This window comes from Callithrix jacchus, chromosome 7 (genome assembly GCF_049354715.1).
Source record: "Callithrix jacchus isolate 240 chromosome 7, calJac240_pri, whole genome shotgun sequence".
Taxonomy (NCBI): Eukaryota; Metazoa; Chordata; class Mammalia; order Primates; family Cebidae; genus Callithrix; species Callithrix jacchus.
The window spans coordinates 91,737,157-91,753,239 of NC_133508.1; the positions used below are offsets into that span (position 1 = coordinate 91,737,157).

Consider the following 16,083-nt stretch of genomic DNA (forward strand, 5'->3'; position numbering starts at 1 on the left):
CAGAGGTTTTGGTGAGCCAATATCGCACCATTGCACTCCAGCCTGGGCAACATGAGTGAAACTTCGTCTCAAAAAAAAAATAAAAATTACATCTATTTTTGCTTTTGTTGCCTGTGCTTTTGAGCCCTTATCCAAAAATTCTTACCTAGCACAATGTCATGAAGTGTTTCCCCTATGTTTTCTTCCAGCATTTCATAGTTTGGGGTCTTACATTTAAGTCTTTAATTCCTTTTGAGTTGATTTTTGTATACAGTGAGAGATAAGGGTCTAATTTCGTTTTTTTATACGTGGGTATCCAGTTTTCCCAACATCAATTACTGAATAGACTGTCCTTTCCCTAATGTGTGTTGTGGCACCTTTGTTAAAAATCAGTTGGCTGTAAATGTGTAGATTTATTTTGGAGCTCTCTATTCTGTTCCATTGATTTATTGTTTGTTTTTATCCCAATACCATACTGTTTCAATTAATATAGCTTTGTAGTATATTTTGAAATCAGGTAGTATGACCCTTTGGCTCTGTTCTTTTTGCTCAAGATTGCTTTGACAATTTGTGGTCTTTCATGGTTCCATGTGAATTTTAGGCTTTTTAAAAAAATTTCTGTGAAGAATGTCTTTGGCACTTTGATAGGGATTACATTGAATCTGTAGATCACTTTGAGTAGTATGGATATTTTAACATTAATTCTTCTGATCCCATGAACATGGGATCTTTTCATTTATATCCTCTTCAATTTCTTTCATTAATGTTTTATAGTTTTTGTTGTAGAGATCTTTTTTTTTTTTTGAGACTAAGTCTCACTGTGTCGCCCAGGCTGGAGTGCAGTGGTGCGATCTTGGTTCAGCTCACTGCAACCTCTGCTTTCTGGGTTCAAGTGCTTCTCCTGCCTCAGCCCCCTGAATAGCTGAGATTACAGGTATATGCCACCACACCTGGCTAATTTTTGTATTTTTGGTAGAGAGAATTTCACCATGTTAGCCAGGCTGGTCTTGAGCTCCTGACCTCAGGTGATCTACTCACTTCAGCCTCCCAAAGTTCTGGGATTACAGAGGGGAGCCATCGCACCTGGCCTTCATCGTAGAGATCTTTTATCTCCTTTATTTATTTTGTAAGAGACAGTATTTCCCTCTGTTGTCCAGGTTGGAGTGCAGTGGTACGATCATAGCTCACTGCAGCTGTGAATTCCTGGGCTCAAACGATCCTTCCACCTCAGCCTCCCAAGTAGAATGAGTAGACTGAGACTACAGGCATGTGCTACCATACCTGGCTATTTTTTTTAATTAAAAAAAATGTTTTTAATTTACTTTTTATTTACCCATGTACACACTGAAAATTTGTTTGTTTGTTTTTTTAATAGAGTCTTGCTATGTTGCCCAGGCCCGTTGCAAAAGCTTGGGCTCAAGCAATCCTCCCACCTCAGCCTTCTGAGTAGCTGGAATTACAGGCATGAGCCACCACTCCTGGCTTTTAACCTCCTTGGTTAAATTTATTCTCAGATATTTTATTTTTTTGATAGCTATTGTAAATGGGATTGCTTTCCAGATTTCTTTTTCAGATAATTTGCTATTAGTATATGGAAAGACTACTGACTTTTGTATGTTGATTTTGTATCCTGCGACTTTACTGAATTTATTATTCCTACCAGTTTTTTTTCCTACTAGTTTTAATGGAGTCTTTAGGGTTTTCTAAATATAGGATTATGACATCTGCAAACAGGGACAATTTGACTTCCTTCTTTCCAATTTGGATGCCCTTCATTTCTCTCTTGCCTGATTGCTCTGGCTAGGACTTCCAGTACTATGTTGGTTATAATTGGTGAAAGTGGGCACTTCGTTTTATTCCAGATCTTACATGAAAAGGTTTCAACTTTTCCCTGTTCAGTGGAGGACTCTTCTTCATCCTTCAAAACCCAGCTCAGCTATCATTTTCCCTTTGAGTCCTCATCTTGCCTGTCCCTAGAGTTAATGATGCTTCCTCAGGATGTGGTACGCACTTCACTTGTTCCCTCCATAGGTACTCACTGTCCTGGGGGATTAACAGGTAGCAGGTGCTGGGTGTGCTGTGGCCTGCAATGCAGCCTGTCTCCTGGAGCTGACAGCTAGTGCAGGAGAGATAGGGAGAAGGTATTCAAACCAACAATGATGAAAATCTGCAGTAAGTGCTATGAATAGTAGTAATGAGAGTAAATGCCATACAAGTGCTAGCTGTATGCCATGCCTGCATTAACTCATTTATTCCTTGTAACAACTCTGTGAAGTAGGTAATTGTGCCTGTATTAAAGATGAAACTGAAACAGACAGGTTAAGTAGTTTGCCTGAGGTCACACAGCTAGTAGGTAGCATTGCTGGTATTAAATTGAGACGGTCTGGAGAACAAGGAACTGTGAGAGAATGATAAAGGGGTCAAGGGAGAGCTCTCCGAGAGGATGACAGCTGAGTAGAAACCTAGCAGCTGAGAAGGCAGCCTGGGGAAGATCTAGGGGAAGAGCATTCCAGACAAGGGACAGCATCCATTTGCAGGCTCCAAGGTTGGGGCGAGCTTGGTGCATCTGAGCAGCTGAATAGGGGCCCAGCAGTCCCTGTTGCTCACTCCTCACTCCACTTGGAGTGGAGGGAGCAAAGGGAACAGCTGGAAGAGGCTGAGGGGAGGCTTCCAGGACCTGCAGGCTGGGGGTCCAGGCCTTGCAGGCTGAGTTTGGGCTTTCAAGCGCTGTGAGTCATGTTGTCCTGCCGACCTGTGAGAGCCATGAGCGCTCTCTGGTCTCCAGGATTAGTGCCTAGGTATGCAGTCCCTGCACGCTGGGCTCAGCGACCCAGGAAAACACATCATCATGGTTCCTCTTCTCTGTGCGGCCAGCACCTTGAATGTCTCAGCTGCCTCCCCATTCACCCCGACTCCTCACAACAGGGAGGTGGGTGAAAGGCTCAGCCCCCAGGACAGATGGGGCACAGAGAAGTGAGGTGATGCGCCTGGGTTCGCATAGCTGGCAAGAGACTCAGAGCTCCCATCTGCTAGACTGGGTCCCCCTTTCCACCCTTTGTCTTGGCTAGGGGGGTATCTGGAACTTCTGTGCACCCAGAAAGTGGCCTCAATATTACACGTGGGCCCACCCTATCCCAGCCTCCTCTGCCTACCCTCGCACACTAACAGTGTAGATTCAGGGTCCCAGGCTGAGCTGACCTCACTCCACACACCTCAGGGTTGAGGGAGGCTGCCCGCTGCCCCTCACCTGTGCCTGGGCTGGAGCGGGGCCAGGCTGGCATCCTGGGAGCCTTTGGAGAGCTGCTTATTGCTCGGCCGGACGACCAAAAGGGTCGTGCCTCAGAGGCCCTAACTCACCTCACCTCTGTGGGCATCAGTTGCCTCATATGAACCAGGTCTCTCCCTGCAGATCATGCCACATTGTTGGCAGGATTAGAGATGTTGAAAATGTAGAACTTGGCACATAATTGGCCATGGTGAATATTTGTTCCTTTTTTTGTGTGTGTGAACCTCAGTTTTCTCAGTGGTTCAATGGCAGGGTCTGTTGGCCAGATGAGATAGTGAAAGCAAACTTTTCTGTTGAGGACCTACTAAGTGTCAGGCGTATTTAAACTTCCCGACAGCTTTGTAAGGCTGCTGGTATTTATCTGGCTTTACAGATTAGAAAACCAAGGCTCTGGTATGAAGCCACTTTGGTCTAGTTGGAGAATTCAAAGCCTTGTCTGACCTCAAGCTCCAGCTGGGCAGGGGCCCTTGGTGCTGTGGCTTTTCTCCTTGTCCTGGGCTGACCTGGCTGAGCCAAGGAACTGACACCTCTGCTTTATGACTGCTCTGTCCCGTGGTTCCAGGGACAGATGGTGCGGCTGGCTTGGTCCTCTGCCAGCTCCCTGGCTGCAGGCCTGTGTGCTCTTGCCATTCCCAGGGGCAGCTTTGCAAGTAGGAGGTGACATTTGGGCAGTGATGGTCTGGGGCAGGCCAGAGTCTGACACTTTGGGGACACAGGGATGAACCAGACTAGACCTGTCCTCAGATGCCCTCAGGTTGAAGAAGAGTCAGAGAGAGCCAGGATGTGATAGAGGGAAGCACCAAGATAACCCCTCACCAGCCCAGTGGTCAGGCTGGCTCTAAAAGCTTTTCTGGGTTAAGAAGCATGATCTAGGCAGAGGCACCTGTATGTGAGAGGTGTGAAGGAGCCAGGTCCACAGAGGAATGGGGAGGGAATTAAGGGCACCCTTCCTGACCCCCTTGTCCATGTAATATGTATATCCTGCCTAGGGCTTCTTCAGTAGTAATAATTTGTCCTCAGCAAATGAACATTAACTAATTGATGTCAGTGGACATGAATTAAGCCCCTGTTTTTGTTTTCTCCAGACAAGCTCTTGCTCTGTTGTGCAGGTTGGAGTGCGGTGGTGCGATCATAGCTTGTCGCAGCCTTGAGCTCCTGGGCTTAAGTGATCTTCCTGCTGTAGTTTGTCATCTCAGCGGCTCAAGTAACTGGTACTACAGACATACACCTGACCTAGCAACCAAAAGAACAACTTGTCAACTACGCTTGGCTAATTGTTTTTTTTTGAGACAGAGTCTCACTCTGTTGCTCAGGTTGGAGTGCAGTGGTATGATCTTGGCTCACTGCAACCTCTGCCTCTTGGGTTCAAGCAATTCTCCTTCCTCATCCTCCCAAATAACTGGGATTATAGGCACCTGCCACCATGCCTGGCTAATTTTTGTATTTTAGTAGAGATGGGGTTTCATCATGTTGACCAGGCTGGTCTCAAACTGCTGACCTCAGGCAATCTGCCCACCTCGGCCTCCCAAAGTGCTGGGATTACAGGTGTGAGCCACCATGCCTGGCTACTCGGCTAATTAAAAAAAATTTTTATTCTAGAGATGGGGTTTCATCATGTTGCCCAGGCTGGTCCTGAACTCCTGGCCTCAAGTGATCCTTCTGCCTTGGCCTCTGAAAGTGCTGGGATAATAGGTGTCAGCCACTGCACCTGGTTTAAGCATCTTTTGGAGAGGCAGCCCAGTGAGTAGAAAGAGCTTTGGGGCTGTGTGCAGTGGCTCATGCCTGTAATCCTAGCACCTTGGGAAGCTGAGGCGGGTAGATCATGAGGTCAGAAGTCCGAGACCAGCCTGGCCAAGATGGTGAAACCCCGTCTCTGCTAAAAATACAAAAATTAGCCAGGCGCGGTGGCAGGTGCCTATAATCCAAGCTACTCTGGAGGCTGAGGCAAGAGAATTGCTTGAACCCAGGCAGCAGAGGTTGCAGTGAACCAAGATTACTCCACTGTACTCCAGCCTTGGTGACAGAATGAGACTCTGTCTCAAAAAAAAAAAAAAAAAAGAGCAAGCTTTGCTATTGAGAAAAGCAAAATCTCAGCTCCATGGCTCACTGGCAGAGTGCCCTTGGACAAGTCTTTTATAACCCAAGCCTCAGTGCCCTTTTCTGTGCAGGAGGAATAATTGCCCCTCACAGGGTTTTGGTGAGGATGAACGATATTTTGGGTACAAAGCAATTTTATATAATGTATCGAAAGGCCTGAAACTTAGTAGGTGCTTAGTAAGGATGCACCAGGATTCCAGAGACACATGAGACACAGCTCCCGTCCTTAGGGAGTTTCTTATTACCATATGTGTGTATTATTTTACAGTCTAGAAAGCTCCATGGGCCAGGCGAAGTGGCTCATGCCTATAGTCCCAGCACTTTGGGACGCTGAGGCAGGAGGATCCCTTGAGCCCAGGAGTTCCAGACCATCCTGGGCAACACAGACTTTGTCTTACTACAAATGAAATTTAAAAAGTTAGGCTTGGTGTGGAGGCTGATGCCTGTAATCCCAGCACTTTGGGCGTGGAGGCTCGTGCCAGTAATCCCAGCTACTTGGGAGGCTGAGGCAGGAGAATCGGTTGAACCTGGGAGGCAGAGGTAGCAGTGAGCCGAGACTGTTCCACTGTACTCCAGCCTGGGCAACAAAGCGAGGCTCCATCTCAAGAAAAAGAAAGTAGCCAGGTGTGGTAGTGCGTGCCTGTAGTCTCAACTACTTAGCTACTCAAGGGGCTGAGGTGGGAGAATTGTTTGAGCCTGGGAGGTAGAGGCTGGAGTGAGCCATGATGGCGCCACTGCACTCCAGCCTGGGTGACAGAGCAAGACCCTGTCTCCAAAAGAAAAAAGGCAAAAAAAAAAGAAAGCTGTGTGCAGCTTTACCTCATCTGTTATTCAGAAGTGTGGTGGGTCGGCGCTTGGCTAACAGCACCTGGGCTGTGGCCGGGAGTGGTCAGGTTGCTTGCTGGGGTGGGGAATCTCAGGTCTCTCCACTCCTTGGCATTGTCCTCTGCAATAGGCTGTGATCTGCCCTGGGGGTGTGGCCCTGCCTAGGTGTGGCCCTGTCCCAGACCTGGACTGGGTCAGAGGTCAGAAGGGGAGTGGCCCTGGTACCTCCCTTAAGCAGCCTCTGGTTTCCAGCTCCACACCTGGGCTGAGCTGAAGCAGGTGGGTCTGCGTTTTCTTTTGATCCTTTAGGGAGGGTGTGGAGGGACCCAATTCCTTTTTCTTCTTCAGGGATACAGTCCCAGAGTGGTGGGAGGGACGAGTGGGAGGTCTGAAGCCGGAAGACTCTGGCTGGTTCTTGACCGGCTCTCTTCCCCAGCCTCAGCTTCCTCATTCATAACACAGGGATGTGGGGGATTGTAATGCCCTCTCACTGGGCCTGCTTCATGCCGGGTAGTGTAATGCCATGGCAGGCATTACAGAGAAAGCGTGTTAAGAAATCAGATCTGTAGGTGTGCCTACAGGCTTTGAGAGCAGGGGGAACATGGGAGAGGAAGGGTTCAAGCATTAAATGACTTTGCGGGCAGGGGAGGACCCCTCTCTGAAGAGAGCCCGAGGGAAAAGCACAGCCCTGCATCTCAGCACCCTCTTCCCCCCGACACCACCCCAAGCCCTCCCAGGTCTCTGAGTTTACTCGGTCCCCACCCTCCCCTCGCTTTTGATGACTGAATTAGAGCTTCCAGGCAGCAAGGCAAGGAGAATGTGTGTCTGTGCAGACTGGTTCTCGGCTGGGCAAACAGGAAGGCAGGCCCTCTGGATGGGGAGTGGAGGCAGTGATACTCTACCTGGCAGATCCCGCTGACCAGGTGGAATCCTCAGGTCAGAAGCCACTTCTCCAGGGAGCTCTTTTCCCACAGGCTCTATTGCTCAGAAGGTAGGTGTGCAGGAGGCAACTGAGACATGGTGTCCAAAGTCCCAGTCTGTGTATCAGAAGTCTCAGTTGTTGGGTGACCGGTCTCCCTCCAGCCGACACCTCCTCTGTTGCACTCCTGCTAGGCTCTGGAGTCAGAAGGACCCAGGTCCAATCTCCTCTTTGCTTTTTACTGGACAGGAGTGCATGGGTGGCTGTTTCCTTGTTCCCTGTCCATTTCCTTTGTCTCATCTGTCAAATAAGGAATGAGGCTTCCTGCTTCAGAGTAAGAATTAAAAAGCCTGTAAGCACGAGACCTTGCATACGGTAGGTCCATGATAAATAGCAGTCATAGATTTCTGGAAAGGGATCTTTGAGCTTCTGTGAAGGCAGTTCTCGGACAGCCCTGTCCTGTAGAAAGCTCTTTTTTCAGTGGGCTCCTTCCTACAGGATCTCTAGTCTCTCCCAGCCTCTAGGCAAACAAAGCCCCTTCCATCTGCTACCTTGTTTCTTTGCTCCCTTTTCCCACACAAAGTTTGGAAAGAGTTTTCTCTGTTCCCACTGCATTACCTCTCATCCTTTCCCTAATTCACTCTAACTGGACTCTTCTCTTCCCCTTCCCTCCCTCCTTCCTTCCTGTCAAAAATCAGTGATAGCTTGTTTCCCCATCTGCCTTGACTCAGAGCTCATGCACCAGCAGGGCCTCCTTCCCTCTGGAGACCCAGACTCTCATGGGGTCCTCCCACCTTACTGACTGCTTCCTCACAGTCTACTTTGCAGCCTTCTAAACAGGTGCAGTGTGACGCCAGGTGCAGTGACTCACACCCGTAATCCCAGCACTTTGGGAGGCTGAGGTAGGTGGATCACTTGAGGTCAAGAGTTCGAGACCAGCCTGACCAAGATGGTGAAACCCCATCTCTACTAAAAATACAAAAATTAGCCAGGCATGGTGGCACATGCCTGTAATCCCAGCTACTTGGGTGGCTGAAGCATGAGAATTGCTTGAACCCAGGAGGTGGAGATTGCAGTGAGCCAAGATTGCACCACAGCACTCTAGCCTGGGTGAGGGAGCAGGACTGTCTCAAAAAAAAAAAAAAAAAAAAAAAGCCAAGTGTGAATGTCTCTGTGAAACCATCTCCTTGGATGATGTCTGTTCTAGTTCCTGTGGCTGGGTAACAAAATACCCTGAACCTTAGTAGCTTAAAGCAACAACTGTTTTATTACACCTTCTGATTTTGTGGGTCAGGAATTCTGGCAAGGCTGGGTTGGATGGTTCTTCTGCTCTATGTGGCATTGATGGGGGCTGCTTGGTGGCACTTAGCTGGTGGATGGGCTGAACAGGGGGCTCCGTGATCGCTTCACTTGCACCTCGGTGGGGATGGCTGGAAGGTTGGGCTTAGCACCCACTGTCTGTCATTGGAGCACCCACGTGTGGCCTTTTCAATATGATGGTCTTGGGATTGTTAGATTTCCTACTTGGCAGCTGGTTCCACCACAGCAAGAGTTCTAAGAGGCCTGGGGGGAAGCTGCAAGTTGTGTTGTGTTCTAGTCTCAGAGTCACTGTTAAAATGTCACTAAAAGTGACTCATATTTAAGAGAAGGAGGAGTAGCAAAAAATGGGCAGCCCTCTTTCATTTACCACAAAGTCTCAAAATCCTATGGATCTTAAATACCCATGTACATTAGTGTCTCCAGGTGTAGTCTCTTCTCCAGTGAGCTCCAGGCCTGAGTTCCTTTTTTTCCCTCTTTATATATATATATTTTTTGAGACGGAGTCTCGCTCTGTTGCCCAAGCTGGAGTGCAATGGTGCGAGCTTGGCTCACTGCAACCTCCGCCTCCCGGGTTCAAGCAATTCTCCTGCCTCAGCCTCTCAAGTAGCTGGGATTATAGGTATGTGCTACCACTCCCAGATAATTTTGTATTTTCGGTAGAGACAGGGTTTCTCCATGTTGGTCAGGCTGGTCTCGAACTCCCGACCTCAGGTGATTCACCTGTCTTGGCCTCTCAACGTGCTGGGATTACAGGTGTGAGCAACCGCACCCGGCCCCCAGCGCCTTTATCTTTTGGCTGAGGCTGGGGGGCCCAGCATGGACTGAACCTCCTGGGAGTTGTTAATTTTTTATTTTTATTTATTTATTTATTTTGTAAAGACAGAGTCTCACTCTATTGCCCAGCCTGGAGAACAGTGGTGTGATCATAGCTCACCATAACCTCAAGCTCCTGGGCTCAAGTGATCCTCCCACCTCAGCCTCCCCAGTAGCTGGGGTGTGGCTAGAAACTTTTTTTTTTTTTATCAGACTGGGCAACATGGCGAGACCCCATCTCTGCAAAAAATGAAAAATCAAAATTAGCTGGGCATGGTGGCACCCATCTGTGGTCCCAGCAATTTGGGAGGCTGAGGTAGGAGGATTACTTGAGCCTGGGAGGTCAAGGCTGCAGTGAGCTATGCTTGTACCACTGCATTACAACCTGGGCAATAGAGCAACACTCAGTCTCCAAAAAAAAAAAAGTTTTTTTTTTTTTTTTGGTAGAGATGGGATCTTGCTCTGTTGCCCAAGTAGGTCTCAAACTCCTGGCTTCAAGCAATCCTCCCGTCTCAGCCTCCCAAAGTGCTGGGATTACAGGTATGAGCCACTGTGTCTGGCAGTGGGAGTTTTTAAAAAGATCACTGTTGATTCCCAGCCAGAATCCGCCCCTTCCTAACCTTGTCCACCCCTTTGAGGTCTTGGTTTTACACTTTACTAGGCTTCTTTCTGTCCTCTGATCCAGCCAGCCATGGGTTTGCAGCCAGAGGCCTGGCCCCCTCACTGTCCTTCCGACAGCTTGGTTGTCATCCTGAGTCACTCCTTGTTCCCCGCTTCACAGTATTGGGCCTCATGCCGCCTGCCAAGTCCCAGCCTCGGGCTGCCTCCTCCCTGCCATTGAGTCATTCGGTAACCCCCGTCACCTCTCATCACAAGTGAAGACTTCAGCAGCCGCAGGGTGCCCATTTGCTTACAGCAAGAATTGTCATTGTTGAGTTTGTGGACAATGAAATAATAAGGCTGTTTTCCCACAAATAACTATTAAGCTAGAGCCACCCCAGCATGCATACAACTTAAAAAAGTGATAGCAACTGAAAAGCTTAAATGCAGCTTGACAGAATGAGTCTTTTTCATTTTCATCTGCTTGGTTTTAAGTTTATACGTTACAACCTTGCAAGTGGCCATCCAGGACCAGGTGTGTCTTCGGGTAAGCCATTTTATCACATGTTGAATGGAGCAGGTACATGTGGTACTACCTAGTTGGAGTCAGCTCCCAGGCTCCACTGAGCACTTACAATGTTCTGGGTCTATGCAAATGCAAAATATGCAAAATATGTCCATTCCCAACCCAGTGGTCTGCTCCTGTGTGCCCGGCGTGCCTTGTACTCAGTGAACCCGAGCTGGTTTCTAGTGATCATTGCCTTCTATTCCAATAATCCATTTCCCTCATGAGATGTCTTGAGCCTCTTGGGGGCCTACAAAATGCAGAGGCTTCCCAGTAGCTGTGGAGTCTGGTTAGACCATGTGTGGACGTCTGTGGAAGGCCTCATGGATGCCACAGACCTGTCCTGTTCAACATCTTGATTCTCAGTTGAAATGAACCGAAAACCAATGAACTCTGTCTTGGTAGAAAGAGGATGTGTTCAACTGGCAGTGCCAGAAGGGAAAGCAAGTGCCATTGGCATAGCCCAGGGCTGAAAGGCTCCACCTGACCCCCACTGCTCTGCAAAGGCCACCTGGCCCGTCACAGCACTTACCCTTGGGGCCTGTGTAGGCCCTTCCTCACTAGAATGGTTTCCTGGGTCTTTCTACAGGACCTTGGCTTTTTTTTTTTTTTTTTGAGACGGAGTCTCGCTCTGTGGCCCAGACTGGAGTGCTGTGGTGTTATCTCAGCTCACTGTAACCTCTGTCTCCCAGGTTCAAGCAATTCTCCTGCCTCAGCCTCCTGAGTAGCTGGGATTACAGGTGCCTGCCACCACACCTTAACTCTGAAGGAGGCCTATGAATCAGCTAAATGAATTAGGCCCAGGCTGGAGTGCAGTGGCGCCATCGCAGATCACTGCAAACTCCACCTCCCAGCTTTAAGCGATTGTCCTGCCTCAGCCTCCCGAGCAGCTGGGATTACAGGCATGTGCCAATATGCCCGGCTAATTTTTGTATTTTTAGTAGAGACAGGGTTTCACCACATTGGCCAGGCTGGTCTCGAACTCCTGACCTTAGGTGATCCACCTGCCTCAGCCTTTCAAAGTGCTGGGATTACAGGCCTGCCTTGGCTTTTTAACAACATGAAGGGTTGCAGTTTTGGGCACTTCTTATGAGTCAGATCCTGTTCTAAGCACTTTATGTGTATAATCTCATTGAATCCTAACTATGATACTCTGTCTCTCATTTTTAAGAGACAGGGTCTCACTCTGTCATCCAGGCTGGGTAACTATGATATTTTGATTCCCATTTTACAGATATGGACACTGAGGTTCAAAATGGCTCAGGTAAATGGCTTAGGGTTATCTAGTCAGATAGTCGAAAGCCCTTGGGCTGCTGCCCTGTTTGCCAGGCCCTATGCCTTCCTGTCTTTTTTTTCTTTCTTCTATCTTTCTCATGACCCTTCTCATTATTTCAGTAAACCTTCCTGTAGGCTCAAATTCCTCTGAGACAGTGTAGGAAAATCTGGGGATGGGATTGGAATTGGGACAGGTCTGATAGGGCTACTTTGCAGCCAGAGAGCTTGAGGCTAGAGGCAGCACGTGGAATGTGGATGGTGCCCTGGAGAGAGTTGCTGGCACACCTGCTGAGTCAGCCATCTCTGCCAGAGACTAGGCTGTGCTCAGCTCTGGACCTCCTAATGCCCAGATTTGGCAGCTTGGGCCTTAGAAGCAGCCCCACTGCTCGGTGTTCCTCTGCTAAGCCTTGTTCTGAGGCTTTCTCTGCACCACCTGCAGTTTAAGGGAATGCATTCAGTGAGCAGAATCACAGCGCCTCTCCCACTACTCTGCTCTGCTTAGGAATGTTTTCTTGAACTCTGCTGGGAAAATGAAGGCGTTGTTGCATTGTGCAAGGGGAGGCTGGGTAAGGTGTGAAGGGAGAGAGCAAGAGGGTAACAGGCCTGGGCAGGCAGGAGGGCTCTGGGAACCATCTGGAGCCTTGGGGGAGAGGGGGATACAGAGTGGGGAGGGGCTGCCAGAGGGGCTGGGAGAAGGGGTCCCACTTTCTGGGGAGCAAGAGGACATCATCCCCCAGCAGGAGGGGGCTGCAGGACCCTGGAGCAGCTGCTGGGGCCTTGAAGGGCCCACTGGGTGCTGGCTTCCTGGGGCAGGATGTCCTGGCTGTAGCCAGAATTTCACCAGGTGGGTGCAGCTCAGGCAGGAGGAATGTATGCAGTGCAGGGGAGGTCTGGAGGGGCCTCTCCTTCCTGCCTGCTCACCTCTCTTCTATCTTGCTCTGTTCCCTGCCGGCCTCTAGTTTTCTCTCGCTCTGACCTCTGCATCGTTCCTTCCCGCCTGTCTTTGCCGCCTTTCCTTTCTCTCTGACTTTGGTTTTCTGTGTCCTCCTCCCCAATAACTGCTCTCTCTTCTTTCTCCTTTCCCTCTGCTCTCTCTCATTCTCTCTCTCTTGCCCTCCTGATGGAGAATTGTGATGCTGTAGCTGCTGTGCTCAGCTCCAGGGGAAACGGAGTTGCTTGCAGGATGGCAGGCCCAGGTCCATCGTCTGGCCGCCTGTTGCCATGGTGACCCAGAGGCAGCACAGGCAGCAGGCTTGGCTGTCTGGCAGGGAGGGCAGGAAAGGGCTCGGAGGAGGAGAGAGGCAGGGTCTGTCCTTCACAGCCCCAGAATGGCCCACCCCGCTGTCAGGGCCTGTGTTATGGGGGTGACGCCTGTGAATGTGGGTTCTGTACCGGGTGCTGGCAAAGCAGCTCCCCTGAGGGGTCACATGGATGGGGGTCATTCGTACTTGGGGTCAGACTGCCCGCGTTCTAATCCCTTCTGGCCACTTTCTGGGGTCTGCTGGAAGTAGGGGGTGGGAGGTGGCAAATAGCCCTAAGGGAGAGAGCCACAGGGAGGCAGCTGGTGGGTGGAACAGAGGGAAAGACAGGCAGATTTGCTGTTTAGCAGAAGGGTCTCCCTTGGAAGGAAGTGAGACCCCTGCCTCTGGGAGCAAACAGGCTCATGCTGGACAGCCACCAGAGATGGTGTGGTGGCAGAGATTCCTGCACCTGAGAGACCCTATCTAGCTCAACATGAGATTTCCTTGAAACCAGGCTAGAGTGCAGTGACTCTGAGAGCTGACGATTTGCAAAGCACAGTTCTCAGTTCCCAGAGAGCTTACGATTTCCTCACTGATGGTAGCCCGGTGGGACAGTGTTCTGGAAAGTACCCTGACCCTGGACCATGTTGGAAAAGGGTACTGACACCATCGTGGCCTCTTGCAGAGGACATGAGGGTAGATAGGGAGAGGAGTTTCTGGGAAGTCCTGGCTCCAGACTATGGGTTCTGGTCTGGGATGCCTGGGTAGGAAGGGCCTGTGGATGTCACGGATGCCTGGGGTGCAGCAGCAACTGGCCCGCCTGCCAGACAAGAGAGAGGCAGTTGTACAAAATGGTCAAGCAGTCTCAGCTGGGTTGAAGTCCCAGCTCTGCCCTTTCCTGGCTGTGTGATTTTGTGTGGGTATATGTGCGAGTTACCTTTTCTGAGACTTTGTTTCCCCATCTGTAAAATGGGAAAAACAACAACATTCAACAATTAAGGCTGTGTGAAGATTAAAAGAGATAATGCATAAAAATGCTGAATGCAGGCCGTTGTGGCTCTCGCCTGTAATCCCAACATTTTGGGAGGCCAAGGTGGGAGGGTCACTTGAGGCTAGGAGTTCAAGATCACCTTGGCCAACATGGTGAAACCCCATCTCTACTAAAAACACAAACAGTATCTGGGCATGATGGTGCCCACCTGTAATCCCAGATACTTGGGAGGCTGAGGCAGGAGGTGGAGGTTGCAGTGAGCTGAGATTGCACCACTACACTCTAGCCTGGGTGACAGAGTGAAACTGTCTCAAAAAAATGGTTGGGTGCGGTGACTCATACCTGTAATCCCAGCACTTTGGGAGGCCGAGGTGGGTGGATCACCTGAGGTCAGGAGTTCGAGACCAGCCTGACCAACCTGGTGAAACCCCATCTCTACTAAATACAAAAACAATTAGCTGGGTGTGGTGGCGCATACCTGTAATCCTAGCTACTGGGGAGGCTGAGGCAGGAGAATCACTTGAACCCAGGAGGTGGAGGTTGTGGTGAGCTGAGATTGTGCTGTGGCACCCCAGCCCGGGCAACAGAGCAAGATTCCATCTCAAAAAAAAAAAAAAAAAAGTTCACTATAGTGCTTGGCCATATTAATTAAATATACAAGGGAGAATTATTGATTGTTCTCAATCTTACCTGCACACACACCCCTTTCAGTTCTATAAACTGAGGAAGCTGAGCCGGGAGAGGTTGAAACACTTGCTCCTGTTCCATAGGTTGTTAGTTCTGGGCACACTGCAGGGACAGCACCCAAACAACACACAGAAGCTGAACCTGGCCCACCCAGCCTGGCCCCTGGCCCACAGGTTCCTGTTCAGCCACACACAGGGTCAGGCTCTGTACACATTCTGCAGCCCTCCTGCCCATCGGCGGCATAGCAGATGTCCTAGGGAACTCTCTATTCAGTGTCTGTCTCCTTATCTAGACCTTGGCTCTGTGAGGGTGGGGCTCAGGCTTGCCCACACTGCCTGCTCCCTGCAGGCCTGACTCAGACTCTCAATAAGTGCTGGCGTAAAAGTGGACAGGGCTGTGGCAATTTACGAAGCCATTCCTATGTTCCCTCCTTTGCACCGCAGGAGAATCTGCAAAGTACTTATGATTCCCATTTTATAGATGAGGAAACTGGTCTGTGGGGGTGCTCACTTGTTGAATGAATGAATAGAAACCGGGGAAGCAAGTTGCCCACAGGCCTCCCCGCCATTCCCACCTTTCTCCCTGTACTGAGGGTGGGGCTGGGATTCAAATGCAGTCTACCTGTCTTCAGAACCCACTGTCCCCCGGCAAATCCTCTTTCCACGTTTCTGTTTCCCAAAGTGAGAATAAAGGCTGCTGGAGTCTGGTTGTTTAGGAAGGACAAGTCCCCACACAGCTCTCCAGCCTCCTTAACACTGCTCCCTCACATGTGCACAGAACTGCACACTTAGCCAGGGGCCTTTAGATTCTCTCCTTTCATCTGCATGCAGCTCTTGCACGGAGGTGGGTGGGAGTGCTTGTCCTTTTCTTTTTTTTTGAGATGGAGTTTTGCTCTTGTTACCCAGGCTGGAGTGCAATGGCGGGATCTGGGCACACCACAACCTCCGCCTCCTGGGTTCAGGCAATTCTCCTGCCTCAACCTCCCGAGTAGCTGGGATTACAGGCATGTGCCACCGTGCCCAGCTAATTTTTTGTATTTTTAGTAGAGATGGGGTTTCACCATGTTGACCAGGATGGTCTCGATCTCTTGACCTTGTGATCCACCCGCCTCGGCCTCCCAAAGTGCTGGGATTATAGGCGTGAGCCACCGTGCCCGGCGCTTGTCCTTCTTTAACCAAGAAGGAAACAGCTTCTCGATAACTTACCCAAAGTCTGTCTAACTAAGCCCTTTCACTTAAGACCTTAGACAGAGAGCCCCTGGGCCTCAGTTTCTCCACCTGTACAACCGAGCAGGTGTAATCAGTCTTCAAAGTCCTACTCACCTGGTGGTGCCAAGGAAAGGGCTGCAAGGTAGACAGAGGCAGGAGGCCTGCGCTAAAGCCCTGGCTGGGGACCTTGGCAGGACTTGAGATGTCTCTGAGTGCGGGTCCCCTGTGTACCTCACCAGTGATAGCACCTCAAATATTTGCTCCTGAGTCAAATGAG

At 49.9% G+C, this 16,083-nt stretch overlaps 1 protein-coding gene across 6 annotated transcripts in view; it reads left to right on the forward strand.

Moving 5' to 3' along the window:
- The window catches only part of ACOT11 (acyl-CoA thioesterase 11), a 63,330-nt gene that overhangs the window by 11,981 nt on the left and 35,266 nt on the right, over nt 1-16,083 (forward strand). The window contains exon 1 of one of the 6 annotated variants that reach the window (XM_035251601.3): nt 6,391-6,466. The exons of 4 other annotated variants lie outside the window; for them this stretch is intronic. Coding sequence is in view for 1 of the 2 variants with exons in the window: in XM_078331948.1 (XP_078188074.1) it covers nt 12,210-12,245 (36 nt within the window). In the remaining variant the exon portion in view is untranslated. Of the gene's footprint in view, nt 1-6,390; nt 6,467-12,114; nt 12,246-16,083 lie in introns of those variants that run through there. One more of the 6 variants, XM_078331948.1, reaches the window with a different exon arrangement.